The sequence below is a fragment of the Martes martes genome, assembly GCF_963455335.1.
Source record: "Martes martes genome assembly, chromosome: 7".
Taxonomy (NCBI): domain Eukaryota; kingdom Metazoa; phylum Chordata; class Mammalia; order Carnivora; family Mustelidae; genus Martes; species Martes martes.
In genome coordinates, this window is record NC_137894.1 from 68,898,784 (window position 1) to 68,926,094 (window position 27,311).

At 45.7% G+C, this 27,311-nt stretch overlaps 1 protein-coding gene across 1 annotated transcript in view; it reads right to left on the reverse strand.

The window, feature by feature from the left end:
- Nucleotides 1-3,168: 3,168 nt before the first annotated feature.
- The window catches only part of TNFAIP8L3 (TNF alpha induced protein 8 like 3), a 38,915-nt gene continuing 14,772 nt past the window's right edge, over nt 3,169-27,311 (reverse strand). Inside the window, exon 2 of the mRNA XM_080808637.1 lies at nt 3,169-4,663. Within this exon, the coding sequence (XP_080664763.1) occupies nt 4,101-4,663 (563 nt within the window). The 3' untranslated portion in view covers nt 3,169-4,100. The remainder of the gene's footprint in view (nt 4,664-27,311) is intronic.

The following is a 27,311-nucleotide window of genomic DNA, read 5'->3' on the forward strand; positions in this document are numbered from 1 at the left end:
CGCTAGTGATGGCTTCTCTTGTACCTTTGAGTTTCTTTAGGATTGCCAGGATGGGTTGGCCTCAGACCCTGAGGCTTGATGGCATCCTCCAGCTATGAAGTCTCATCCCCACAAGATTCAGAAGGTACTTACATTGATCTTATTTGAAAAAAAAAAGTTGCCAGAATGTAACAAAAATCTCAAATTCCCTTTAGAACTCATGGCCTCTTCCCTCTCCCCTGCTACCATGCCTTCTTTCCCCCCTCGCCCCTACCAGAATTCTCAGGGACTCCGAGATGCCATTTTGAGGAATGGGTTGTAGGAGAGTCTACCCCCTCACAACAAAAAACTTCCCTCTAAGGAAAGAGCAGGAGGTGGGTCTGGTCTGTGGCCCCACACAATTCGGAGTTGGGAGGGCCTTGGGGACCCTCTCTTTCAAGGCTATCTGATTCGCGACTCTGTTGTCAATGTCCCTGTTCATTATTGGACAGCCCCTAATAATCCAGTGTCCTCACAGCCCAAGTTAGCTGACCTAGAATTTTCACTGACTGGTTTTGCTCTTGATACCTGAGACCGTGTTGAATTACAAAACAAAACAACCCCCAAAGATAATGGGGCAGAGGGCATGCAGGCCTGAATTTTTTTTTTTTTTTTTTTAGATTTTATTTGAGAGAGAGAGAACACAAGCAGGGGTAGAGGGAGGTCAGAGGGAGAAGCAAAGTCCCCACTGAGCAGGGAACCCAACATAGAGCTCCATCCCAGGACCCCGAGATCATGACCTGAGCCAAAGGCAGACGCTCAACTGATTGAGCCACCCAGGCGCCCTGAGCTCTTTTTTTCAAAGTATAAATGGATGTAAGAAGTTCATTGAGTTGCCAGTGAATGTACTGATTTGCTTCTGAAGAATGTACAGATGGGGGAGATTGGTGTTTGGAGGAGAAGCACAGATGGAGAAGTCTTTTCATTTTGATTTGTCACTGAGCAGAGACCTGGAGTTGCTGAGGGTGTCAAGACTCAACAGATGCAAACCCAGGGAGGAAGGGCGACACAGACACACGGCAGGCACAGCCGGCAGGAAATGTGTTTCTGCAGGGCTCAGATGCCAGAGGAAGGGCACACAACCGGGGCTGGGGGATATTTCAGCCCAAGTCCACGGTCCTCCTAGGGGACAGACCTGGGTGCTCACAGATGGCTGAAGACCTAGGGATGTTCCCCGAGGACAGAGGCAGACTGATCCTGCCACCCCCACTCTTAAAGGCTGTGCGCTGTCTGCGCCCTTACCTGCTGAGCCCCGCATTGCTCTCTGAAGGGCACGTGGGGCCTGCTCAGTGCCATGATTTTGTCCTGCTGCTTCTCTTGAAATCTGTGTTCTTTTTGGTGCCACCTGAATGCAGATATTCTAACTTTGCTTTTGTGGGTTCTCATTATTGAAAATTTTGTAGAGTTCTGAGCACAAATGCACATCTACAGAGTCCTGTTTTAGAAAGCATCTGCTGGTCTCTGTCATATCTGTGTGTGTGTGTGTGTGTGTGTGTGTATTTATTTTCCCCAGCCAAAACAGGCTTTCAGGACCACAGAGTGATGTGGGTAGAGTCCTTAGGATAAACCAATAATGTGATTCTTTTTTTGGTTCACTAGATTGTTACATAAAGTGTCTGAAATTTGTAAGCTTTTCAGCTGGTTGATGACACTTGATAATCACTTGAGTTTATATGCCAATGATTATGTTTAAATTGTACACATGGGATTGGTGTGGGCTATTTTTGGAGGCATGTGGGTTACTTGTGCCTGGATAGCCCAGCTCCCCCTGACTACCGTTGATAAGCTTGAGCTACACCCAATTGGCCATGCACTTAAGAGTGCCCCTTGGCTGCCTCAGTGCGGGGCGGCGGGGGTGGGGGGTATCTAAGGAAGCAGAACAGATTTTGGTCTACGCTCTGCTTTTGCACTCACTGAGACATGCTGGTGGAAGTGGTCCTTCTCAGATGAGAACAAGGAGGATCCAGTTTCCTTAGAGACTCACAGACTGTCAGAAACTGATGTGTGCAGTGGCCTGTGGAGTGGCCACCTTCTTCCCTGCTGTGTCTCAGATGGGGCAGAAGATAGTTCTACCCAGTCCTGGTGGGTCTGATTTCCCTGGTTAGCTGCTTAGTGAAAAAGGACCTGCTGCTTCTAGAACCATCTCTAAAACTAGGAAGGAGTCCTTAATTAGACGAGTACACTGAGGCAGGCATTGAAGACTCCATGTGAAAATTCAGCTGTTGCTGGTCGGCTCGCTGCCTGGTGGGTGACTGGGAAGGAAGGCGCCTGCCACCTGCAGCTTCCATTGCCGAACCATGTCCCCAGCCCACATGGGCCCAGGTATCAACGTTCAGTCCTCAGGTCTGTGAGGGGGTGCTAGGGGCTGACTTACCTGGTCCCTATTCCCTCCTGGTCATCCTTCCTATGAATTAGTTTTTATTTTATTTTTAAATATTTATTTGAGAGTGAGCGAGTGAAAGTGAGCATGAGTGGGGAGGAGCAGAGGGAGAAGACGACTCCCTGCTGAGCAGGAAGCCCAATGTGAGGTTCCATCCCAAGACCCTGAGTTCATGACCTGAGCTGAAGGCAGATGCTTAATGGACTGAGCCCCCCAGGTGCCCCTCCTATGAACTACTTTTGCGTGCTGGTAGTAGAAGAACTTAACTGATGGTGTGCACTGATGCTGACACGAGGCAGCATGGCCACTGGAGGCTCATAGGATGTCACTTCATAGCCTCCCACAAGCCGTCTTCTGATGGGCTGAGCCAGCGGCTGAGCTAGTGTGGTATTTTGACATAATCATCAGGTACTAGAAGCAGAGTGGGATGGGAGGTGATGCAGGGAGAGCAAGTCTCCTAATGTGGTGTCCTGCAGACAGGAGAAGGCGGCAAATACCCTGTCCTGATGTTTGTTAAAAGAGTTGACAAAAACATGTCAGAAGCCACAACGTGAAAGCGAGGCTGGGAGCGGGTCAGAGAAGGTGGCCACATGTCTGTGAGCGAGCTTCCCCGGGGCTCCATTTGTGCCCGCCCTCCCAGTGTCCTCTAGGGTCTGAGTGAATAGCTCCTGCCCAGCACCGTCTGCCTTTCAATCCCATTGTTCTTAACCTATTCTAATCTAACTCCAAGGTATTTTATTTTGGAATCACAACTCCAAAACCTCTTGTTTGAAGGGTTGTTTCAATTTATTGATGAACCAAAGACACTAGCACAATGGGATGTGAAAGGCCAGGAGAGGTGGATAGGGGTTCCTTCTGCCTGCGCTCCTCTGCCAGGATGAGCCCTCCCACACCTCACCTCATGGGCGGCACCCCTCAGAGGGGGAGGCCTAGCCTGCAGGGAGCACAGTTCTCTGCCCCTGCGTCAGGAGTGGGAAAATCTCCACACCCCCACCCCACTGGAAAGACTCCCTCTGCAGGATCATAAACCTGCATCTGGGACCTAAAAACACAGCTCTTGGAAAACATTTTTCTAGTCTGCTGCTATGCTTTTTCATACCTTTGTATTCATTTGTGTCTGAAACAGCACATCTAGAGACAGACTGTAAACCAGGCCCACTAGATACTATTATTCTTTCCTTCTCTGCTACTTAGTAGTCTAAATCCAGGTGGATCCCTCTCACACTCCAGAGAGAAAGTAATAAGACCTTACATTAGAGTTTTTAAAAGTGTGGACAAATGTTGCCTCATTTGAACCTCCCAGCAGCCCTGGGAGGTGGGCAGGTGGGCATCGTGGTCCCAGGATCCTGAGGATGGCTGTCCCAGTGAAGCCAGGAACCGAATCCATGTCCTCCAGCTCCTGGTCCAGGGCTCCTTCCGCTCCCCAAGATGAAGCGAGCTCACCTCGATGAGCACAGCAGCCTTCGCTGAGAAGAGATGAAATGTCCTTTGGGCTGGCTGACCAAGGTGACTGGAAGTACAGAGCTCGTCAGTGGGCTCAGGGGGGACACACACCTGAGTGAAATCTGGCATCAACGGCAGACAGGGAACTAGGGTAGGACACGGGCATCTCGGACAAGGGTTTCCTGTTTTCTTGATTTGAACCTGGACCACACTGGTGCTGCAACCGGGACTCAGCAAAGTCCGGGAGGAGAGAAGGCATTCAGAGGACTTTCTCATCTAGCAACTTATTGATTCCTTCACACATTCTCTTGAGGTTGGGCCGACAGTCTCCCTCCAGACTATAAAGGGTGGAGAGGAACTCCACGTCGGCAAAGTGGTTGAAGACATGGTTGATGCGCCCGTGGGTCCGGGGCGTCAGGTGTCGCTGCACCAGTTCATGCACCAGGTCCTTGCACTCGTGCAGGAGCTTGGAGAGCACGTTCCTGTCAAACGTGTATTCCACCTCGTAGAAGCTGACGATGGTCATGGCGGTCTGGTTCAGCTTCTTCCTGAGCCTCTCCACGACTACCACCTCCTCCTGGCTGAACTGGTTGTGTCGGTAGAGGATTCCGATTTTGATTGCCACCTTGATCAAGTCTTTCATGATCTTGTGGGCTTCCTTCTTGTTGTGGGTGTGCTCTTTGGTGACTTTGTAGAGCTCATCGAAGATCTCGCTGCTGGTGTCATCGATCAACATATTCGCCATGGTTTTGCTGGCGATTTTGCTCAGGATCTTCTTCTGGGCTTGAAGGGCAAGGTTCTTTGAACTAAAAACATCGGGACCTAGTGTGAGGAAAGAGAGAAAAGTTAGAGAAATATGAGAGCTATTTATCATGATTCTACAAGTGAAAGACACTAATTTGAACTTACGTTCCTAGAGCAAAAACAAGCCTTTATATCCCACCGCTCCCTCACCAAACTCCACCCAAGCCTGGATTGCTACATTGTCCTCTCCACATACCATGCTTGTTTATTCTCTTGCATCTTTTTATCACCCTCTTCCTTCTCTGGAAGTGGCCTCCTCTTCTCTAGGCCAAATCTCACCTTTTTAGACCTACTTCATGCACAATGCTTTCCTGACCCTCTTAGCTCACAGAGAACTCCACTATTCAGTTGTGCAAATTACTGCAACAAGCACATCGCACTGACGCCAACGCCATTCCCTGGATGGACATGGATGCCCGATCACGGCAGTCTTTTTGACTGAGTCTCAGAATACATATTTTGAGTCTAAGGTGTATTTTTTTTTCATGTTCCCTATCTAGGAAATTGTTGTGTGTCTTACAGTCACTGTTGCCAGGGACACATGCACTGTGGTTGTCTTTATCTATACGCAAGCAATTTGCATAACAGGAGCCAGAGCTTGGGGAGAAAAGTCAAGAGCACTCAGATGCCCTCAGTTGGCAGAGACAACAGAAGGGCACTGTGTGCGAAACACACACACCAAGAAATCCAAGTCAAAGATGCTTCAGACAAGTAGTACCCTGAATGTGAAGTTTACAACAACTAAAGTCGATCAGGTTCTTTTCTTTTCCACTTTATGAATGAACAAGAGTAAAAGATGTTAAAAAAAAAACAAAAACCCTATGTCTAAGCAAGTCCAAAAGGACCTTTCAATAAGTATAACATTTCTAAGTAAAAAAGAAAGCAGTCACTCACAATTTAATTGGCAGCCCCTTTTTCTTTCTTTCTTTCTTTTTTTTTTTTTTTCACCTTTTTCTTTCTTAAGAGCACATAAAAGAACCTCTTACAATCAGTGGTGCCTTAGATTTGATGAACTACTCCGTGGTGTGGGCAGTTAGCTAGAGCTGACATCAGAAACCCACTGCCCATCCTGCTACAGCGTGTACGTGTATTACTGGTCCAGAGGAGAGGCGGGTTGCCCAAGGGTGGAGACGGTCGGTGTCTCCCACAGCACCCAGCTCTGTTTTGGGCACAGGGATGAAGTGGCGTCTGCTAGGTGAAACACCAGATAAACACTGCAGTGTCTCCCACAGCACCCAGCTCTGTTTTGGGCACAGGGATGAAGTGGCGTCTGCTAGGTGAAACACCAGATAAACACTGCAGAAGAAGAAGGTAGTAAAATACAGTGTGAATTTATATTTAAAAAGTTTTCCTTTGAGGACTGAAGACCCTTCTAGGATCCAAAGAGACTGTATCCAGTGCTTTGTGGCCACAGGGAAGTAAAAGGACAGGCAGAGTGGACACATGGCCATACAAGCCAGCCAGGTCCCGCAAGCCTTGCCTGGCTGCCCCCATGTTCCACCGGTCTGCCCACCCGGGGCTTATGGCTCAGTGCTCAGCGATTAACACCCAGATGCTTGGGTCTCACGGACAGACTCAAAAAACACTCCCACACAATTTAAACAAGGCTCCCATGCATTCCCCGCACCCACTTCCCCCTCCTCATGGGCCCCGCCTTGCTCCCTCAGTTCTGGGCCTTTCCAGGACAGCTCTACTGATCTGGGGCTTATCCCCGCAGGCCCCGCGGGGCTTGGGCTGGAGGGGGGCTGGTGTGGCAGGGTCAGCAGCAGTCGGGCAGTCAGTTGGGGCCAGGAGCATCCTACAGCCCAGGGAGCGCACGCTCTTTAAAGTCTGAAACCACAGAATCTTCAAGCAACTTCCCAGTCAAATGACCCTGACGCCAGACGCCAGACGTTCCCTACAGTCAAGGTGCAAAAGAAACCAACAGGGGAGCCCTGGTCTCAGCCCTCCTGTGTGCCCAGGGCCTCAGGCACTGGTGGCTCTGGGTGTGGGTGTGGGGGCAGGGGGAGGGGCAGGGAAGGAGTGCTGAGTGCACCAGGTGCTTCAGGGTTCTCACTCTGTTAGCTGAAGCTGACACTTTTTTTTAAAAATTTCTTTTCAGTGTACCAGAATTCATTGTTTATGTACCACACCCAGTGCTCCATGCATTACGTGCCCTCTTTAATGCTCACCACCAGGCTCACCCAACCCCCCCATCCCCTGCCCCTTCAAAACCCTCAGATTGTTTTTCAGAGTCCACAGTCTTTCATGATTCGTCTCCCCCTTCCAGTCCCGTCCATGTTGCTACAAAAGTTGGGTATTCATCCTTTCTGATGGAGGCATAATACTCCATAGTATATATGGACCACATCTTCCTTATCCATTCGTCCGTTGAAGGGCATCTTGGTTCTTTCCACAGTTTGGCGACCGTGGCCATTGCTGCTATAAACACTGGGGTACAGATGGCCCTTCTTTTCACTACATCTGTATCTTTGGGGTAAATACCCAGTAGTGCAATTGCAGGGTCATAGGGAAGCTCTATTTTTAATTTCTTAAGGAATCTCCACACTGTTTTCCAAAGTGGCTGTACCAACTTGCATTCCCACCAACAGTGTAAGAGGGTTCCCCTTTCTCCACATCCTCTCCAACACACATTATTTACTGTCTTGTTAATTTTGGCCATTCTAACTGGTGTATGGTGGTATCTCAATGTGGTTTTGATTTGAATCTCCCTGATTGCTAATGATGATGAACATTTTTTCATGTGTCTGTTAGCCATTTGTATGTCTTCATTGAAGAAGTGTTTGTTCATGTCTTCTGCCCATTTTTTGACATGATTATGTTTTGTGTGTGTTGAGTTTGAGGAGTTCTTTATAGATCCTGGATATCAGCCTTTTGTCTGTACTGTCATTTGCGAATATCTTCTCCCATTCCATGGCAACCTAGATGAAATGAAGCTGACAATTTTACCAAGGCTTCCTTGCTAGTCTTTTCCCCTCCAGCAATGCCAACATTCTTCTCTTGACCAGTAGCTGTCACACCTTTTGCTCATATACTCCCATAAGAATTTTGAAAAAACTATGCACCTCCTTGCACCCTTAACTTGACAGCAAATATTTTTCACCTTAAGGTTAGTCATAATTTGTTAATAGATATAATTTCTAGATATTATAAAGTTAGTATTTAAAAATTAGCCTGTTAAAGCATTCTTTTAAATATGTCCAAAATAACATAGCACTACAGTGATATAACACCCATTATTGTCCATTTTAAAATGTTAAGAGCAAGCTCTTCTTTAAAAATTAGAAATGTTAGGGACGCCCGGGTGGCTCAGTCAGTTAAGTGTCTGTCTTTGACTTAGGTCATGATCCCAGGGTCCTGGGATAGAGCCCTGGGTGAGGCTCCCTGCTCTGTGGGGATCCTGCTTCTCCCTCTCCCTTTGCCTCCTGCTCCCCCTGCTTGGACGCTCTCTCTCTGACGAATAAATAAAATTTTCTTAAAAATTAGAAATATTACATTGTTCTTCCCCCCTTATCTCTATGACATGACAGCCAGAGAATTTTAATGTATTTTTATGCTTGAAAATGTTTTATTTGATCAATTCATCATAATTCTCTACAGCCAAAGGATGCATACAAATTGAAATTTAAATTAAAAGATGATTCCAGTGATCATAAATCTTCATGCCTTAAAACATTTCTTCTAGAGTGAGCTATTTTGTTTTGGGGTACAATATGTAATATTAAAACGCTGGTAAACACTAAACATAAAAAATAAATTTTTATTGGGTATGCACTTCCAAATGAGATGTGTAGGGGTGGATTATGGCACCTTGATTCAAAGAGGCACCACCAGCTCCAGAGCTTCCTGTCCTCCCTGTGTCTGACCAGGGAGGTTCTGCACCCCGGCTGCATGTCAGTCAGTCCCCATATGAGTGTTCATGGGTTAGAACTCTGACTACAAGAGTAGAAGGGAGAGAGGTCCACCATGCTTTGACCTCAGGTTGTTCCTCAGGTAGGAAAGTGTAGAAAAGAGTATGCATTGAGGTGAAAGACGAATTGGATCTATAAATCAATTCCCTCAAAATCATCCTCGTCTGCACATCACATGGGAGGTCTGGACTCTCGGTGCGCACACTACATGGAATTCTCTTCAGCAAGAGCAGCAGGATTCCAAGAGGTGATAAAAAGTACTCTTTGGGGTAAGGAGATTCTTGACCAAATAAGTTTGGAAAATACTGGGTTAAGCAGTTAGATTCTTTTCCTGTGAGACTTTAAAACACTCCTTTAATACACTGAGGTGTTTTATCAACTTTGAGAGGGTTGGGTGTGGTAGGCAAAATAACCCCCAACCCCAAGATGTCCGTGTCTTGGTCCCTGGAAACAGTGAATGTGACTCAGCAAAAGAGACTTTGCAGATGGGATTGAGTTAAGGGCTTGGGGATGGAGAAATTACCCTGGATCATCCAGTCAGCCTAATACAATCACAAGAGTCTTTCAAAGTGAAGGAGGGAGGCAGGAGAGCATGGGACACAGAGAGGGATGTGACGGTGGAAGTAAAGGGTCAGAGTGATGTGGTCATTGGCTGAGAAGATAAAGGAGGGAGCCACCAGCCAAGGAACATGGCTGGCTTCGAGAAACTAGAAAAGGGAAGGAAACACAATCTCCTCTAGGGCCTCCAGGAAAAGTGTAGCCCTGTGGATACACTGATTTTTAGCCCTGTGAAACCCACTTGGGATTTCTGTTCTCTAGAGGTATAATTGGATACATTTGTGTTGTTTGAAGCCACTAAGTTTGTGGTAATTTGCTTTGTTACAGCAGCAATAATTCAGATGGATAGACGTGATGTAGCAAGTTTATCTGGTCAGGGGATTCTTTTTGTCTTTTGAGTAGAGCCACCAGCTGCCCTGGTCTGCCAGGATGGAGGGGTTTCCCATATAGTGGACTTTCGGGGCTGGAACTAGATCAGTGGCAGGGACGTTGGGAAAAGTTGGTCACCCTATTCCGAAACCACCAGTGATGCATATATCATTGAGTTAAAAATTGAACAGAGAATTGAAGAAAAATTTCCGAGGGTGGTAGAAAATCATACATACCTGCCTGTCATCTCAGCAGGTAAGTTGTACGCTCATGTTGCCACATTTACCGTTTTCTGCCCTTCTCTCTACTTTTCATTTCTGTAAACTTAACCCCTTTTGCTCATTTTGGGCAAAGTCCCTTTTGTCCTTTGGTTGCTCTGTAGTTAATGAGCACTTCTTATTAGCCTGGCAATAAATTAGTTTGGCTAAATTAGTCGCCTAATAGTTTGGCTAGCTTGGCTCTATATGAAGTGCTTATGGAGGAAATCGCCCCAAAATATTCATTTGGGTCCTGCTCTGAATATGGCCCCACAGGGATGGGAGACACAGACAAATGAATCAAAATGCAGAAACATACAAAATGTCCCAAGATGGCTTGAGTGAGAACAGCTGGGGACAGCTAAAGGGGGACTTGAATGTGGACAGATGGGGGGTGGCTACCATGTTACAAAGTGTTTTCTAAAGTTAAAGGTACAGGCCAGTAATTTCTCCCTAATCACAAAGGCTTGGGGTAGTTTTCCTGCTAAGTTTTCAGCCATCTCTACTGTATAAGAATGTGTTATTTATGTTTAAGGGGACTTAGGGTACAGGCTTCCAGGGTTGAGGGCTCAGGAGGGTCACAGGTGTGGCACCTCTGAAGCCCGAAATAGCAACAATCTAGAGCAGAGGAACCCAAGTGCTATGGATCATCAAAATCACCAAGAAAGATTTAAGAAACAACAACAAACAAGTAGATTCTCCCACTCTACCCCAGACTGCCAGTAGGAAAATCTTCAGGAGATGGCTGGTAATGCAAGCTTGCAAGGTGACTCTGACATGCTGTGTGAAAGACCCACTGATCAGGACATGGCCAACACGGATCCGCCAGAACACTCATCCTGCTAGGTGTTCTCGGAGAGAAGGATCTGTGGTGAGTTACAATGACTTTGTGGATGACCACAGATTATGGTTGGCTCTTGAGGCTTTGCCATACCCGGTAGCTTATTAAAGGCTTTGAGAAGACCCACAGTAAAGATACCTGTGTAGTTTTTTTAGTCTACCCACTTCTCAGACTTCCTGAACCTTACAAAATTTGTACACACACACACAATCATCTTGTATATATTATGAAAAATGCTGGGATAGGATTGAGAGAAATAAAATCAAGACACTCTGGTCAACTTTTACAACTCCCAGGGATCGGCTGGGCAGGGCTGAGGAGAGCCAATGTCTCCAACATGTGTGCATGATTAAAGGGAGGGTGTGCACAATGAGGAGAGCCAGAGGGGCGGTCGTCTTCAGAAGACTTTTGCACAGAGAAATCTTGGGCCTGTTTCCTTCCCTCCATTCTTCTCTCTCAGCCTTCTGCAGGGGGGACTATGTGGGTGATCTATCAGGGAGAAACAGTGCTGGCTGAGAGAAAGAATGCAAGTTTGGGGAGCCAGGGTTGGAAGTGTATTTGGATATTTGGGGAAACAGGCCTAACTGGTGGACACATATTTGTTTTGGGAAAACACCAAGAGATCCAGGTTAGGTCTTGGCGCAGACTGTCCCCTTGTTGCTGTGTACAAGCCTTTGGAGGGCTGTTCTGGCCAGGGATAATTCTCTTAACCATGTTTGTACAAAAGTTCCCATTCCCCAGCCACAAAAGCTAAGGAGTTGTTTACAACACCTCAGAGTCTCTGAGAATAGAGATAAAAATGTGATCATGCAGCTACTGTACAGCTCCCCTGGCCAGTACCATGAGACAAGATGGAGGAAGGTGTGAAACTGATCACTGAAGCATAACAGGGGTTTCCTTACACTAAGGTTGATGGAGAAGCTCAAGTGAGAGCAATGCAAGGTCAGTGCTCTGAGAATAAGCCCTCTTGGAATATTCACAAAGAAAAGAAAAGTACCAGAGCCATGTTGGGAGACTGGTGTGACAATGGTGGCCAATTAGTTTGGAGAGAGAAAGCAAAAGATAATTTAAGTGGGTCTCTCACTAAACGGAAAAGTGCTGGGGCCGGCTGAGTTGATGCTTCTATAAATGATGTTCAGCCATAGTACAAGTGATGTTTCCACATTTGAGACAACACTAAGCTCTCCCAGATGGTGAAATGCCAAATGGGTGGTGACACACAGCAGGAAGATCTTACTGAGCTGGGTGAGTGGGCAGAAAAAGAGGCAGATGAGCTCTAGCGTGGTAAGAGCAGGTAGTACATTTTGGGAAAAATAAAGCAAACGCTGGTTATGAGGGATGAGGAGCTCTGAGCATCCGCCCAGGATGTGCTGAGGCATGGAGGGGCTGGGGGACAGACCCCACCCACCTCTCCCTACTCTCGACTCTGATTCCGGTAAAGGAGAGTGGGGAAGGCGTGTGTGGATAGTTGTGTCAAAATAATAAAACTGGAAATTTATCTGTCATGGCCTGTGCTGTACACAGGATCATGTCACTTCTGTAAACAGCCTAAAATGATGATAGCAAGGAAGAGAGTGAGCTATAACAGTGAGAAGGAGAAATTAGGAGGGGAGACGGTACCCAGAGGCAAACAATGTGTGGCACTTAATAAGCACCATCTGTCGAAGCAGGAGACCCAGCAGACAAGGAACATGGGAAGGGCAAGACCCTGAGCAGAGGGTGATCAGTGGTAGTCCAAATTTATGGCACTCAATCACTTACATGTAACTGTTGGGGAAAAAAGCACGCCTCCTTCGGATGCAGCAGCCTCACAAACTACTGGAACTTTCATGAGCACCTTCCTCTCTATTCACCTGCACATGCACCCAGAAAAGCTGACTGGACTGGTCATGTCCCTCAGGCTCCTCCTTCACTACTGACAAGGGGCCAGGACCCAGTGGGGAGAGTGACACCCTCTCCTCTCCCTGCCTGCTTCCTTGTCTGTTCTCTGTGTGAACGATGGGAAGGGGTTGGCTTAGGGAGAGAGGTGGTCTGCAGGATTGGATCTCCATGACAATGACAAAACACCTTCTAGAGAAGACACTGGCTCTGCTTCAGTTCTTGGATGTCCCTATGTAGTTATGGGGACAAAACTATTAAGCAACCTTAAGTAGTGTTTTGAAATGTGAACCTAACAGAGTTATGGTTTCCAGGAAAACTACTAATTGAGTCGTTGCATCTCCAGTGGAGTCAACTAGAAAGCACTGCCTCTTCCTTGTATAAAGCTGTGGCTTGTGTACTGCTGGAATATTAAAAACATGGCACTAGAGGAGGTACAGTGAAACGAGATCGTTGAGTGATGGTGGGGTCTTTGAGCTAGGGACAAGCAAAAACCTGGATCCTTCCCTCTCTCCACAGAGAAATGACCAAAGCTTAGAAGCCCATGAAAAAAAAGGCTTTGTTGGTCTAGTCCCTTTCATACTTGAGATGGCATTTTTGAGACTTAAAAAAGATATTTTGGGATAGTTTAAAAGGCATCACAGTAAAACTTGGATGGCCTGGTTGGGTTAGGAATGCATTTTTCTGACTGCAGGTCACCCCTGAGCACACCCTGAGACTTCTTCGAGGCTGGGTCTCCCCCCCAACCCAAGAGAGCCACCTGCCTTGAGTGCGTATCTCCTGGGCTCACCTCTGCGCCTGAGACCTGAGGTCCCCCCAATTTCCACTACTGCAGTAAGAAGCAGGCGGCTTGTGGGTCCTACCGGTGGGGTCACCCTGACGTACAGGGGAGCAGTGTGCAAAATGAAAATGTTAGAACCTCTGTTTCTGTCTCCTTAGGAGAGAAGTGAAGTTTTCCTAACACTGAACACGCAGGCTGACTGGGGGACATAAGGGAGGTGGGGAACGTCCCCCTCTCAGGATTTGGGGGGTGTTTAGTGTATCCCTCACTTGTTTATCCCCTCTCACAAGTTTTGATTTATTTCAGCATTTGTTTATGTGTGCTTGGTTAAACAGACTCAGTGATTACATTATTTAGTTTCAACTAAACCCTCACAAAATGGACCAGTGATTTCAGAAGATTCCAGCAAGCACCAAAACTGAAGACAATATACTAATCATGCCAGCATAAGTGAAAAGCAAGGAAATGGCAGAGCAGACGATTATCCTTCTCATCGTAAAAGCTTTTCCACAGCCAAATTATAAGGTAAAAGTAATGATCTAATCAGATCTGACAAGAAACGGGCCATAAAAATTTCAAAAATTCTAATAAGATGATTTGAAACACTTTCACTTGTCTTGAGATATTCCCCAAGGTAGTAGGAAGCCATAACAATTAGTGAAATGCGCTTGTGATTGTGATTTTAGCCTGTCCTATGGGTGAGGGGGAGGGGTACTCAGGAACAGCACGGGGGTGGGGGGGAGGGGGGCAGAGATGAGTCAAGGATGACGCTGAGTGCTTCTTCTAGGTTAACTGGGGGCAGGGGGCAAGGAATGCACCATCAACTGGAAGAGGCATCTAGAAACTTGTGGGGTGGATGAATTCGTTTTTAGCACGCTGAGTTCCAGGGCCCTAGCAATCTGACTGGAGAAGGTCACGGGAGCCTGCACAGTAGGCACCTCACACCAACCTGCCCCACGCTGAGCGTCCCATTTGCCCACCCAAACTCTACCTCTTTCCATCAAGCAGGAGCCAGTGAAGAGACCCATCTTCCCTAAGGAATTTGTCGATGGGGGATCCCTGGAGATAAATAGGTTCTTTCTTAAAAATGCAACTATCTAACATTAGCTGGTTAAAGCATAGTCTCTATTCACAGCTTGCTGGGAATCCCTTTAGTTGGGGCCATACTGTATCCCTCCTAGAGATTCTCTCTCCCCTCTTTGGGCCCACCACCAAACTGCCTGTCCTAGTAAGTGAAAAATGGGGGCAGGAAGTGAGAGGCGGGCTTGGGTATGGCAGACTGGGAGGGAGGGTGGAAGGAAGAAGGACTAGGTTGTCAGATAAGCAAACGTGGAGGACAGGGTATCACACTGGGCAGTTGTTCCCCACCAGCTCGGGCTTGGCTGGAAATCTTGCCGTTGGCCCAGGCCCGGGAGCAGGCAGAGTTTGGGCTTTGCCCTTGGTGGCTGCTCAGTCCTCGAGAGTCATTCATCCAGTGGTTAGAAATGAGTGTTTTTGGGGGTCCAAGCATGATGAATCTTCCCAACTGTACAGGACATTTCAGGATGCTGTGCAAAAATGTAGAAAAGCAATGGTAATCAAAACGGGACATTTCTTACAGGAGAGCTGATTCTGATTGTTGCAACACCTTGCACTGAATCATTCTTCCTTTTTTTTTTTTTTTTAAGATTTTATTTATTTATTTGTCAGAGAGAGAGCACAAGCAGGAGGAACAGCAGGCAGAGGGAGAAGGAGGCTCCCTGCTGAGCAAAGAGCCCAACGTGCAGACTCGATCCCAGGACCCTGAGATCATGACCTGAGCTGAAGGCAGATGCTTAACCAACTGAGTCACCCAGGGGTCCCAAATAATTACTCTTTAAGAGCTGCATTTGATCACCTTTAAGGAGAAGACCAAGTTGTTTTTTTTTTGTTGTTGTTGTTTGTTTGTTTTCATTTCAAAAAATTCCTGGGCCTTGAAATAACTTCTTGTTCTAAGTAAGGTGAAGAGAGATTGTCAGGGTCAGCTGTAAGTAAGACCTATCAGCACCTTATCTCATTTTGTCTTAGATCCCCTTCAAGCCCCCCACCCATCAGCACTGAGCAGCTCATTTAATTAAGAATCGCATCACAGATACTATTAACTACTGAGCACAGATTATGTACCTGGGATGGTGGACAGCATGTATCTGATCTTCCCAAGAGTGCTTCCAGAGAGGGGTGGGGAGTCTCATTTTACAGATGAGGAATCTGAGCCATGGCAGATTTAAGTAATTCACTCACAGCTACGGGGCTAGAAAGCAGCAGAACTGCAGTCGGGCCCAAGTTCAGATCAGCTCCAGACAAAGCCCGCCATTTTGGCCTTCTGGCACCTGCTTTCAGAAAATCATCCTTGGCTCCCAAATGTCTGTGATTTCTCACTTATTGGAGACATTAAATAGGCTTCAATTTAAGACCCCATCTAGCGAGGAGATGTACATTTCATCAGTTAACTACAAAAACCATTCTTATTAGGTAATAGAACAATGCCACATACTCATCAAAACCTGAAGATAGATGTCGCTTTCATTTTTAGAGGGAATCCTATATATTTCAACAGTTACATACTGATTTTGTTTTTCCTACTGATTTACAGTCAGCTCTGAAAAGTGAATGAGTGAGGATTTTACTTAGCAGAGCTAACTGAGGCAGATATAGGTGAAGTCGCTGGGGGTTGAGTCATCTCCAACTCCACAGGTTAATTTTGGAGATTTGAGAGATATTTTTGTCTTACTGCAGTAGAAGAACCACCACCACCAAACACAACATCTACTTACGTGATTTCTTGAACCAGAGCTTGTTTATCCCCTCCCCCACTCTCCCTTGCATCTAATGAGTTAACTGGGGTCCGTCTGGACGGTAGATCATATTCAGGCATGATAAGAGAGCCCACTTCCGTAGTGTTTTATGCACACAACCTCATCACACCCTTGTGACAACTCTATGAGCACACGCCAATCATCATCACCATCATCACCATCATCATCAGCAGCAGTAATGGCGTTCTATGTCTTCCATCCCAGGCATCCGCAGCAGAGAGATTAAATAGCTCATGTGAAGCCACCATTCAGGGAGCAGCAGAGCTGGGTTCACACCCAGAAGCCGGCCCCAGAGTCCCATGCTTCACCCCGCCACGCTAAACTGCCATTCTCGAGTGACAAAGATCAATTAGTTTAAATGTGCTTTGAATTACTGCCCACTTGAAAAATGGAAATGGGTTTTTTTTCCCCTCAGAAAAATTAATGTTTTAAAAACCATGACACATAGCAAATATGTAGACAGAATGGAAATAATCTGACAAACTCTAGTCATTTGGCCCCTGCCCAGGTGTGACAAATCTCAGTATTTTGTCCTGGGAGACAGAGCTAGGGAAAATTCCCTCCTTGTATTCAGCTGCCTCTTTCCCTTTATATCTCCCCAGATCTAACTGCGTTTCAGAAGCTGATGTGTCTGTCTCCTCCACGTTTTTATAGTTTTGGCTCCTGAGAAAGCATGTATCACCAGTATGTTGTTTAGAGTGTTTTAAAACTTCAGATAAGGATGTCAGACCACACACATTTTTCTGCAACTCTTCGATCACGATCATGCTTTCAAGATTTATCATATTCAGGCATGGAGTTGCTTATATGACTATACGATGTCCCCATGTTTCCTGATGATGGACGATTCAGTTCTTTCCCCTTTCTGCGAGCAAAGACATCCACAGACCTGTCTCTCTGTGCACACACGTCAGTCTCCTGGGCTCTACATCTAGGAGGTGACCGCCGGCTCCTGGGCCCAAGGCTGCCCGTTGCTTTGCAGCAGACAGCACTAATTTTCACTCTCAGCAGCAGCCGAGGGGTTCCTGCAGTTCCACTTCCTCATCAGCACTTCAAACAGCCCACCTTTTAATCTCCTGCCAATCTGGTAGGTACAAAGTAGTAGCTTGTTGTAATATATCTTTCTCTGCTAGGGAAATTCAATGTATTTTCGTGTATATTGAGCATTCAGGTCCTTCTTCTGTGAATTGCTTATTCGTAGAATTTGCTAACTCCTGCCTTACCCTCCCAGGCGCGCCCCCCCCCCGGCCCCCCGCCCTGGATTGTGTGTCTTTTTCTGGCTAATTTGTAGGGGCTTCTTTTTCTTTTCTTTCCTTAAAAAAGAATTTATTTATTTATTTATTTGAGAGACAGAGAAAGCAAGCACAAGCAGAGAGAGAGGGACAAGCAGACTCCTGGCTGAGTAGGGAGGCTGACACGGGACTCAATCCCAGGACACAGAGATCATGACCTGAGCCAAAGGCAGAGGGGACTGTCATCGGACTGAGCCACCCAGGCTCCCCTGCAGGCGCTTTTAGTATGCTACGGACTCTAATCCTCTGCTGGTCACATGAGTTGCAACCATCTCCTTCCAGTCTGTAGCATTACCTTTTCACTTTATTTGTGGTGTCTTTAGTCATACAGAAGTTAAATTTTTTTTTTAAAGATTTTATTTATTTATTTGACAGACAGAGATCACAAGTAGGCAGAGAGGCAGGCAGAGAGAGAGGGGGAAGCAGGCTCCCTGCTGAGCAGAGAGCCCGATGCAGGGCTCAATCCCAGGACTCTGGGATCATGACCCCAGCCGAAGGCAGAGGCTTTAACCCACTGACCCACCCAGGCGCCCCAGAAGTTAAAATTTTTAACACAGTCCAATTTATCAATGTTTTCCTCTATTGTTAGTGGGTTTTGTATCTTGTTTTAAGAAATCCTTTCCTGCCATGAGGTGGGAAGTGAATCTCATATAATCTTCAGGAAGTTTAAAGGTTTTGCTTCCCACCTGCAGGTCGTTAATTCATTTGGCATTTATTTGTGCATTCTGCATGAGGTACCTTTGTCTCCTCACAATTTATTCAATTTATCGAATAGTTCATCCTTGTCCCACTCACCCGTTGGGCCACCTTTTTCTTATCAAATTTCCAAATTACAACAGGTCTGTGTCTTGTACTGTGTTCTACTAAACTATTTAAGTACCAGCACCACACCGTATTCACTATTGGAACTCATAATAAATCTTGATAGGCTACAGGGAAGGCTCCCCCCCGCCATTTTATTCTTCTGAGAAATTGTCTTGACTTGGGTACCTCGGTGGCTCTGTTGGTTAAGCTTCTACCTTTGGCTCAGTTCATGATCCCAGGATCCTGGGATCGAGCCCCGAATTGGGCTCCCTGCTCAGCGGGCAGCTTGCTTCTCCCTCCTCCCTGCTTGCGCTCTCTCTATTTCTGTTTTTATCTTTCTCTCAAATAAATAAATAAATAAAATCTTTAAAAAAATTGTCCTGACTCTTCTTCTTGCCTTTATTCTTTCACATGAATTTAAGGATCTTTGGACCAAATGCCATGAACATGCTGTATTAATCTAGAGCAAACAGGGATCTTTATGCTATCAAGTCTCCCATCCGTTAGCATGATATATCTCTCCATTTGTCAGATCTGTGTCCTTCGATAATGCTTTAAGAGTCATTCCCATGAAACTCTCACATATCTTTTGTCAGATTTACTTCTGGGTATCATATGGTTTTGGTTGCTACTGCAAGTATAATTTTTTTCTATTATAGTTTCTAAATGGTTGTTGGTGATATGTAGGAATCCAACTGATTCCTGTATATTTATCTCTAATTGAGAAATTTTGCTGAGTTCTGTAATTAATTCTAATTGATTTTCTTTTTTTTAATTAATTAATTTATTTTTATTTATTTTCAGCATAACAGTATTCATTGTTTTTTCACCACACCCAGTGCTCCATGCAATCTGTGCCCTCCCTAATACCCACCACCTGGTTCCCCCGACCTCCCACCCCCCGCCCCCTCAGATTGTTTTTCAGAGTCCACAGTCTCTCATGGTTCACCTCCCCTTCCAATTTCCCTCAACTCCCTTCTCCTCTCCATCTCCCCTTGTCCTCTATATTATTTGTTATGCTCCACAAATAAGTGAAACCATATGATACTTGACTCTCTCTGTTTGACTTATTTCACTCAGCATAATCTCTTCCAGTCCTGTCCATGTTGCTACAAAAGTTGGGTATTCGTCCTTTCTGATGGAGGCATAATACTCCATAGTGTATATGGACCACATCTTCTTTATCCATTCATCCGTTGAAGGGCATCTTGGTTCTTTCCACAGTTTGGCGACCGTGGCCATTGCTGCTATAAACATTGGGGTACAGATGGCCCTTCTTTTCACTACATCTGTATCTTTGGGGTAAATACCCAGTAGTGCAATTGCAGGGTCATAGGGAAGCTCTATTTTTAATTTCCTGAGGAATCTCCACACTGTTCTCCAAAGTGGCTGCACCAGTTTGCATTCCCACCAGCAGTGTAAGAGGGTTCCCCTTTCATTCCTGAACCTCATCAAATCTATCTATGAAAGACCCACAGCAAATATCATCCTCAATGGGAAAAAGCTTGCAGCCTTCCCGTTGAGATCAGGAACACGACAAGGATGCCCACTCTCACCACTCTTGTTCAACATTGTATTAGAAGTCCTAGCAACAGCAATAATACAACAAAGAGAAATAAAAGGTGTCCAAATTGGCAAGGAAGAAGTCAAACTCTCTCTCTTCGCAGATGACATGATTCTTTATATGGAAAACCTGAAAGACTCCACCCCCAAACTACTAGAACTCATACAGCAATTCAGTAATGTGGCAGGATACAAGTCAATGTCCAGAAATCAGCGGCTTTCTTATACACTAATAATGAAAATACAGAAAGGCAAATTAGAGAATCGATTCCATGTAGTATAGCACCAAGAACCATAAGATACCTCGGAATAAACCTAACCAAAGAGGTTAAAGATCTGTACTCGAGGAACTACAGAACACTCATGAAAGAAACTGAAGAAGACACAAAAAGATGGAAGACCATTCCATGCTCTTGGATCGGAAGAATAAACATCGTTAAAATGTCTATACTGCCCAGAGCAATCTATACTTTTAATGCCATTCCAATCAAAATTCCACCAGTATTTCAGTTGGAAGAGCTTGGGACTTTTGATCTCAGGGCTGTGAGTTTGAGTCCCACGTAGGGTTACAGAGATTACTTAAATAAATAAAACTTAAAAAAAAAATTCCACCAGTATTTTTCAAAGAGCTGGAGCAAATAATCCTAAAATTTGTATGGAATCAGAAGAGACCCCGAATTGCTAAGGAAATGAAAAACAAAAATAAAACTGGCGGCATCACGTTACCTGATTTCAAGCTTTACTACAAAGCTGTGATCACCAAGACAGCATGGTACTGGCATAAAAACAGACACATGGACCAGTGGAACAGAGTAGAGAGCCCAGATATGGACCCTCAACTCTATGGTCAAATAATCTTTAACAAAACAGGAAAAAATATCCAGTGGAAAAAAGACAGTCTCTTCAATAAATGGTGCTGGGAAAACTGGACAGCCATATGTAGAAGAATGAAACTCGACCATTCTCTTACACCGTACACAAAGATAAACTCGAAATGGATAAAAGACCTCAACGTGAGACAGGAATCCATCAGAATCCTGGAGGAGAACATAGGCAGTAACCTCTTTGATATCAGCCACAGCAACTTCTTTCAAGATATGTCTCCAAAGGCGAAGGAAACAAAAGCGAAAATGAACTTTTGGGACTTCATCAAGATCAAAAGCTTCTGCACAGCAAAGGAAACAGTCAACAAAACAAAGAGGCAACCCATGGAATGGGAGAAGATATTTGCAAATGACAGTACAGACAAAAGGTTGATATCCAGGATCTATAAAGAACTCCTCAAACTCAACACACACAAAACAGATAATCATGTCAAAAAATGGGCAGAAGACATGAACAGACACTTCTCCAATGAAGACATACAAATGGCTACCAGACACATGAAAAAATGTTCATCATCACTAGCCATCAGGGAGATTCAAATCAAAACCACATTGAGATACCACCTTACACCAGTTAGAATGGCCAAAATTAGCAAGACAGGAAACAACGTGTGTTGGAGAGGATGTGGAGAAAGGGGAACCCTCTTAATTCTAATTGATTTTTGATAGCATCTCTCAGATTTTTTTATATGGACAACTACATTGCCAACACAAAATGACTTTCTTCTACCTCTCATTTCTTCTTCTTGCCTTGTTGCACTGTTGGGGGCCTCCAGTGTAATGCTGAATCATAAGGGTGCTATTTGGCATCCCTGTCTTGTTCTCAACTACCAGAATTGCCTCTAAAATCCTCCCCACCCCTGACCCTGGCCACATATGATCTCTGCTATGGGTTTTTGATGGATACCACTTATCAAGTGGAAGAATCTTCCATCTGCTCCGGTTTTGCTAGTAAGGCTTTGTTTGAAGGTAGGAATGTGTATCTAATTTTATCAAACACTTCCTTTGTTCCTATTGAGATCCCCATATGGTTTATCCCTTTTAATTTGTGAATCTAACCAATTATTAAATGACTTTCTGATTTAAATCATCATTGCCTTCCCACAATAAAACCCCCTTCATCATCATTACATATGTACATTATATATAGCATAGTATATAAGTATGTATGTAACATACACGCATATAATATACTGAGGAATTCCATAGTAAGTATTGTACTCAGCATTTTGCAACTATGCTCAAAGGTGAGATTGAACTATAACTTTCTCCTAGTACAGTCCCTGTCTGATTTTGATGTTCGAGTAAACTAGCCTCATGAAATGGATTGTGTAGCCTCCTTGTTTTTTTAAAGGTTTAGTAAAATTCACCCATAAAGCCACTTGTGACAAGTGTTGTGTTTTGAGACTGGGGATGAATGGAGAATCAATTTCTTTAATGTTTATTCATGTGTAGAAGAGCAATAATCCCCTAAAATCAACACATACTTACGATTTTTTTAACATTTATTTTAAGCTCTCTAGATTTTTCTTTTCTTTCCCTAGAGTGCCCACAAAATAGGTAGCCACTGTGAATGATGGGTCACTCTCAGGAATAAAACAATAAACACCATCCACAGCTATAATTTTCAATACTGTTTTCCGTGTTCTATTTTAAGATAAAATATTTCTCAAAATATTTTCTTTAACAGTTTTATTACAAAAAATGATTAATGTATAGTGTTGAGAAAAGTCAGAAAAGATGCATACACTAAAGGAAGAAAATGAGTCTCCCATAACCCCTCCATGCGTCACAGCCCCCATGTGTATATTCTACCAAACACTCTCCCACACTATACACACTTTCATATCCACAGACACATGATCAAAGAACCCTATATTCTAATCTACAGAAAGTAACAAATACCCAGCAGCAGGTGTGTGATGGGGGAAAGGGTGTACAAAGGTGTCTACCTGCACATCCAGGAGTCCCTTCTACTGCCCCTTCCTAAGCCAGGAGGTGGCAGGAGACACCGAGGAGGAGCGCCTCCCACAGAACCCCTGGCTCCGTCCACCTCATCCCTTCAGATGCCTGCTTGTTGGATGTTAGAGGACACGCTGAAATCAGACGCCAAAGGGCAGCTCATCCCTTCACATGGATGGCTCTGCCCTAGCCCAAATGGCTGAAGACAGGCAGGTGACAGCCAAGCGGTACCAGAAATTCAGTGGGCTTCCTCTGGGGCTAATGCCCTGACCCCAGCTGCCCTGGTCTTCTGTGCCCATCACAGAATCCCATGGATCCCTGCCCAGGCGGCAGAGGGGCAGCGAAGGTTTGTTCTCCAGCACTCACATCCTTCCAGGAAGGGGGGCCCTCGCACCCATGCTCGCACCTATGTCCAGTGTGGTCCTTTTCCAGTGCTGCACTGTGATTGGCACTGAGTTATTCCAGGACTGATGCTCAGAGGACTTGTGTATCCTCCCAACGAGGGCAGCATTTGCCATGTACAAGTGTTCAATAAATGTCTGTAAACGAATAACTGATTGAACGATGTAGAGTGCTCGTCCTCATTCTTTGAGGCCCAGATTCTATCTGTTCAGGATCCACGCTGGCACAGTGTGCGGAGGCATGGGGTACCTGCTGAACATTCTGAGCTCAGCACAAGTTCATGCCCCGCCTTTCCCAGAAAGTCACCTGCGAGGCCCAGCTGGGTCCTGCCGGTCTGCACCCTTGCACGCGGCAGCATCCCCTAGGGCACCAGCATTGCTGCCCACCACACCCTCCGTGTTCAACTCCAGCAGGAGCTCTCTCTCCATGGCAGCAGCCCCCACCCTCCTGCCACCCCCGGAGCCTTCCCATTCACATCCCTTCACGCTCACTTGATATTTTAACACCCAGGAGCTCCTGGGAATCACAAGAGCATGGGCCACATCTGTCTCTCTGGGTGATCCCCTCTCTGCCGGCGGCTCCCACACTGTTCTCCATGGCAGGCGCTGAAAACCCAGGCTCAGGCCAGCAGACTGTTAACAAGGACACCAGTAGGATGCCGCATTCAGAGTCATGGGAGGATGCCAACTTCGTAATATGTGAAATTAGTAAACAGACTGATGTAATAAAAATGTCAGCCTTTGGAATTCTTCAAATTTGGAGTGTAGATATAAAACCTAAAACCTTAAAAAAAATCAGGCAATAAGATGGAACACATTCCAGTCTATACTGGAAAAAAAATAAACAAAATAATGGCCTGAGATTAGTGGGCAGGTAAGCCTAAAGGAATGAGGCTCTTGGAAGGTGCTGTGATTAGATTAACACAGCTTAGTGAGTTTAAAGAAAATAAGTAAATAAGAGGGTGGTGGGGTTATGGACACTGGGGAGGGTATGTGCTATGGTGAGTGCTGTGAAGTGTGTAAAACTGGCGATTCACAGACCTGTACCCCTGGGGCTAATAGTACATTATATGTTTATAAAAAAATAAAAAATTAAAAAAAAAAGAAAATAAATAAACAGTAGCTGTACTAGAGAGGTCAGAACACATGAGGGAGAAGAAACCAGAAGGTACTTCTAGATGGGAGATGATTTGGCAGATAGTACCCTGCCTTGCTCAATGTTCTACTTACTTTTTTTTTTAAATGAAACATAAATTTTGTACAATGACATTTTTGGATTTCAGTCAATTTGAAAGTGGAACAGGAAAGGGGCACATGTAATATATCATTAATAATACCCCTTACATATATTCTGTAGTAATTGTGGGGTTTTTTTGTTGTTTTTGTTTTTGTTTTTTGTCCATGGATTTGAGATCTAAGAAGTAAGTCAGACCACATTTGGATATCCACTGGGGCCATGGTCATTTCTGGCCCAGGGGAAAGGCCATGTCGGGGAGTGGAGTTTGCAGAGGGGAGGTGAGACGGCAGGTCTCTCATTCACCTGCAAAGTCTCCAAGGTTGGACTCCTGGGCTCGGCTGGGACCCCTTTTCAGACAGAACCGCTGTCAGCCAAGAGGGTCCCACTCACATCACTCAAGAACCAAACAAGTTGTGGAGAACTCGTGTTCCTGGAAGTTACACACAAATGTGTCTTTCTTTGAGGCTTCCTTTCTAAATTAAACTTTATCCATACTTGTCCCATGGCAGGAGATGTCCCTAAATGATTTGTTTTACCATTTCAAATCAAGTTATCTGGTGTGATCACCCCCAGATGCTGACAATGGCTGTCCTGTGAGGTCAGGGTACAGAGCTGCGGCCATGGAGTTGCTCCCCTGTCTCTGTGCCCAGTCACTGTGCAGACAGCATGGCATGGAGGACTGAGGCCGACCCCAGGCTGCCCCACTGCCCCCACTGTGCTGACTGTGTATCATGGGCCCAAGCCTTCACCTTCCTGGTTTCTTGGTCTGTTAAATAGGGGAGCTGGACTAGATGATTCTGCTAATTTTATATTAACTTTTTCAGAATCAGAAATGGAGTTTTTAAGTCCATAGAACAGCACTGAGCATACATGACATATGAGCGGATACCCATAGGATGGATTCTCAGGCTCCTTTCTCTCAGATTCTCCTTCATCCACTGAGCTCTCACTCTGCTCTCCAACTGCCCATTTCAGCAATGCAATGCCTCCTTTTTCGCTCCTTGAAAAACCCAGGGCACCGACGTTGGAGACTCCAGCTTTCTTTTTCTGTGGTTTCCCTCCAGAATGTCCCCTCCATAAATTTCCTGGGGCCCTTGCCTCCTCCATCAGACCACAGCCTGTGGTCAACACAGAACAGGCGGTCGGCAGACTCTCCCTGAGGTCTGTCCCTGTGCTGGCCTCAGTTCCCACAGACCAAGCCACAGACTGCCAGCCCCAGCAGGCCACCCTGTGCTGCCAATGGGAGCTCTGCCCAAACCCTCAGGGCCAGCTCTTCCTGCCAGGTCTCACTTCCCTGTCATCCTACCTTTCTGCCAAAGAGAAATTGGTTCATCCTTGCCCCAGCCCCACACGCTTTACTCTATGCAGCTTCTACCTGTGTAGAAGTGTTGTGTTGTGCTGCTCTCCCTTACACCCCTCCCCTGAACAGTCCTTCTATCCAGAACCCCCCACCCCCAACACAGGGCCTATTTAAGGACCTCCTGCCTGATTTCACTGGTTGGTCCACTGCAAACTGCAGAAGTGGGGACCTGCCTTGCTGTGTCCACAGTTGTGTCTCTGACACATAGTAGGAGCTCAAATAAATTTAAACCTAAAAAAACCAGTAGTGACAAGTCAGGAAGCAATGTTGTGGGGGAAGACAAAGACAGGCTCTATCATGGCTTGCCACCTTGCAGGGCCAAGAATCTATGTTCTGTTCCCCTCTCCAGCTTCATTCTCTCCAGACTCTGAGTTCCTGACTGCCGGCCGCCACACACAGGTCTCCCAGTACCAGGCTTGATCACTCCCAGGTCCTTTCTGTGCCTCTGCACATCCTGCTCCCTGGTGTTTGGACATGGGTGCCTCCCTCACCCCCTTCCTCCCAATTCCTATCTGACCTGCCAGGCTCCACAGAAGGACTTCTGACCTCTGAGCACGCATCCCTGCCACCACATTTCCCTCTAGTCTACTTGTCCTAGTGCAGAGCCATCACACACCAGCTGGATGAGTGACGTCATGTGCCGCCTGTCTGTGAGTGGCTGGACGGCAGGCATCAAGATGTAGTCATCCCATGGCTCCAGCCAGGGACTGAAACCCAGAGAACATTCATTGCGTGAGCAAATGGTTATCAGTCTTGACATTTTATTGAAATGTCTTCACACTTATGTCAGGAGAAATAACGATAATCAGAACTAGTGTGGCCCCAGGACACTGAAGCCTGTCTCCTCCAACCAGGGGCCTGAGGTCACCCCCACTGAGCCTCTTTCCCACCTGGGCATGCTTGCCAGGACATCACTCCTCCAGCTCAACAGTCATGCTTCCTTTTTATTATTTTAGAAATCTATTTTCAAAGTGATATGGGTACATTATTTTAAAAGTCTGGTCACTCTAGGGCTTATCCAAAATGCAGCATCTTCTGGCCCACTTTGGATGCTGGCTCTTCATGGCAAAACACTTCAAACTCTTTTAGCTACTTCAACTAATAATTACCTCTTTATGTTTATATAAAGACATAAATTACATGCTTATACTGTTAGTCCTCCACTTTGCTTTTAACTTCCTATTATGGAAGCCGAGAAATTAGCTCTCTCCCAATCATTTCTCCTTCCACTTTCCCATTTAGTTCTGGTTTAAAATATTTGGTTAAATCAGACTTCAGTGATTTACATTACTGTGACTTGGATTCCATTCGTAGCTGACTCATGTATGCTCTATCACTTCCATGACTGCATTTCCTATTTTATTCATCTTATTTTCTCAGGAGTTAAACACTGTCTTGTTTTTCTTCCGGTTAGTTTTCTATCTACCTAGCACTAATTTACTCCCAAAGTTCTTGGCACAATACAACGTTCTCAATGGGCTCAGACACATCACCTCAACTTTTACTTTAATTTTCTTTCTTGGAGACTTGTTGGGGTGCTCTCGGTGCGCTGGTCCAAATCTGGGCACCTCCCCCTCTTAAGCCCCCGCTAGGCCCCCACCCTGGTGCTCCTTCCATCCTTCTTCCCTTCTCTCCTGTGTCTGTCTCATGGCTTCCTCTTTCTTAACTTACACCCCGTTTCAGTGGAACACATTGTGCAGCACAGGCATCAGCAAACTACCTGAAAGAGCCCGA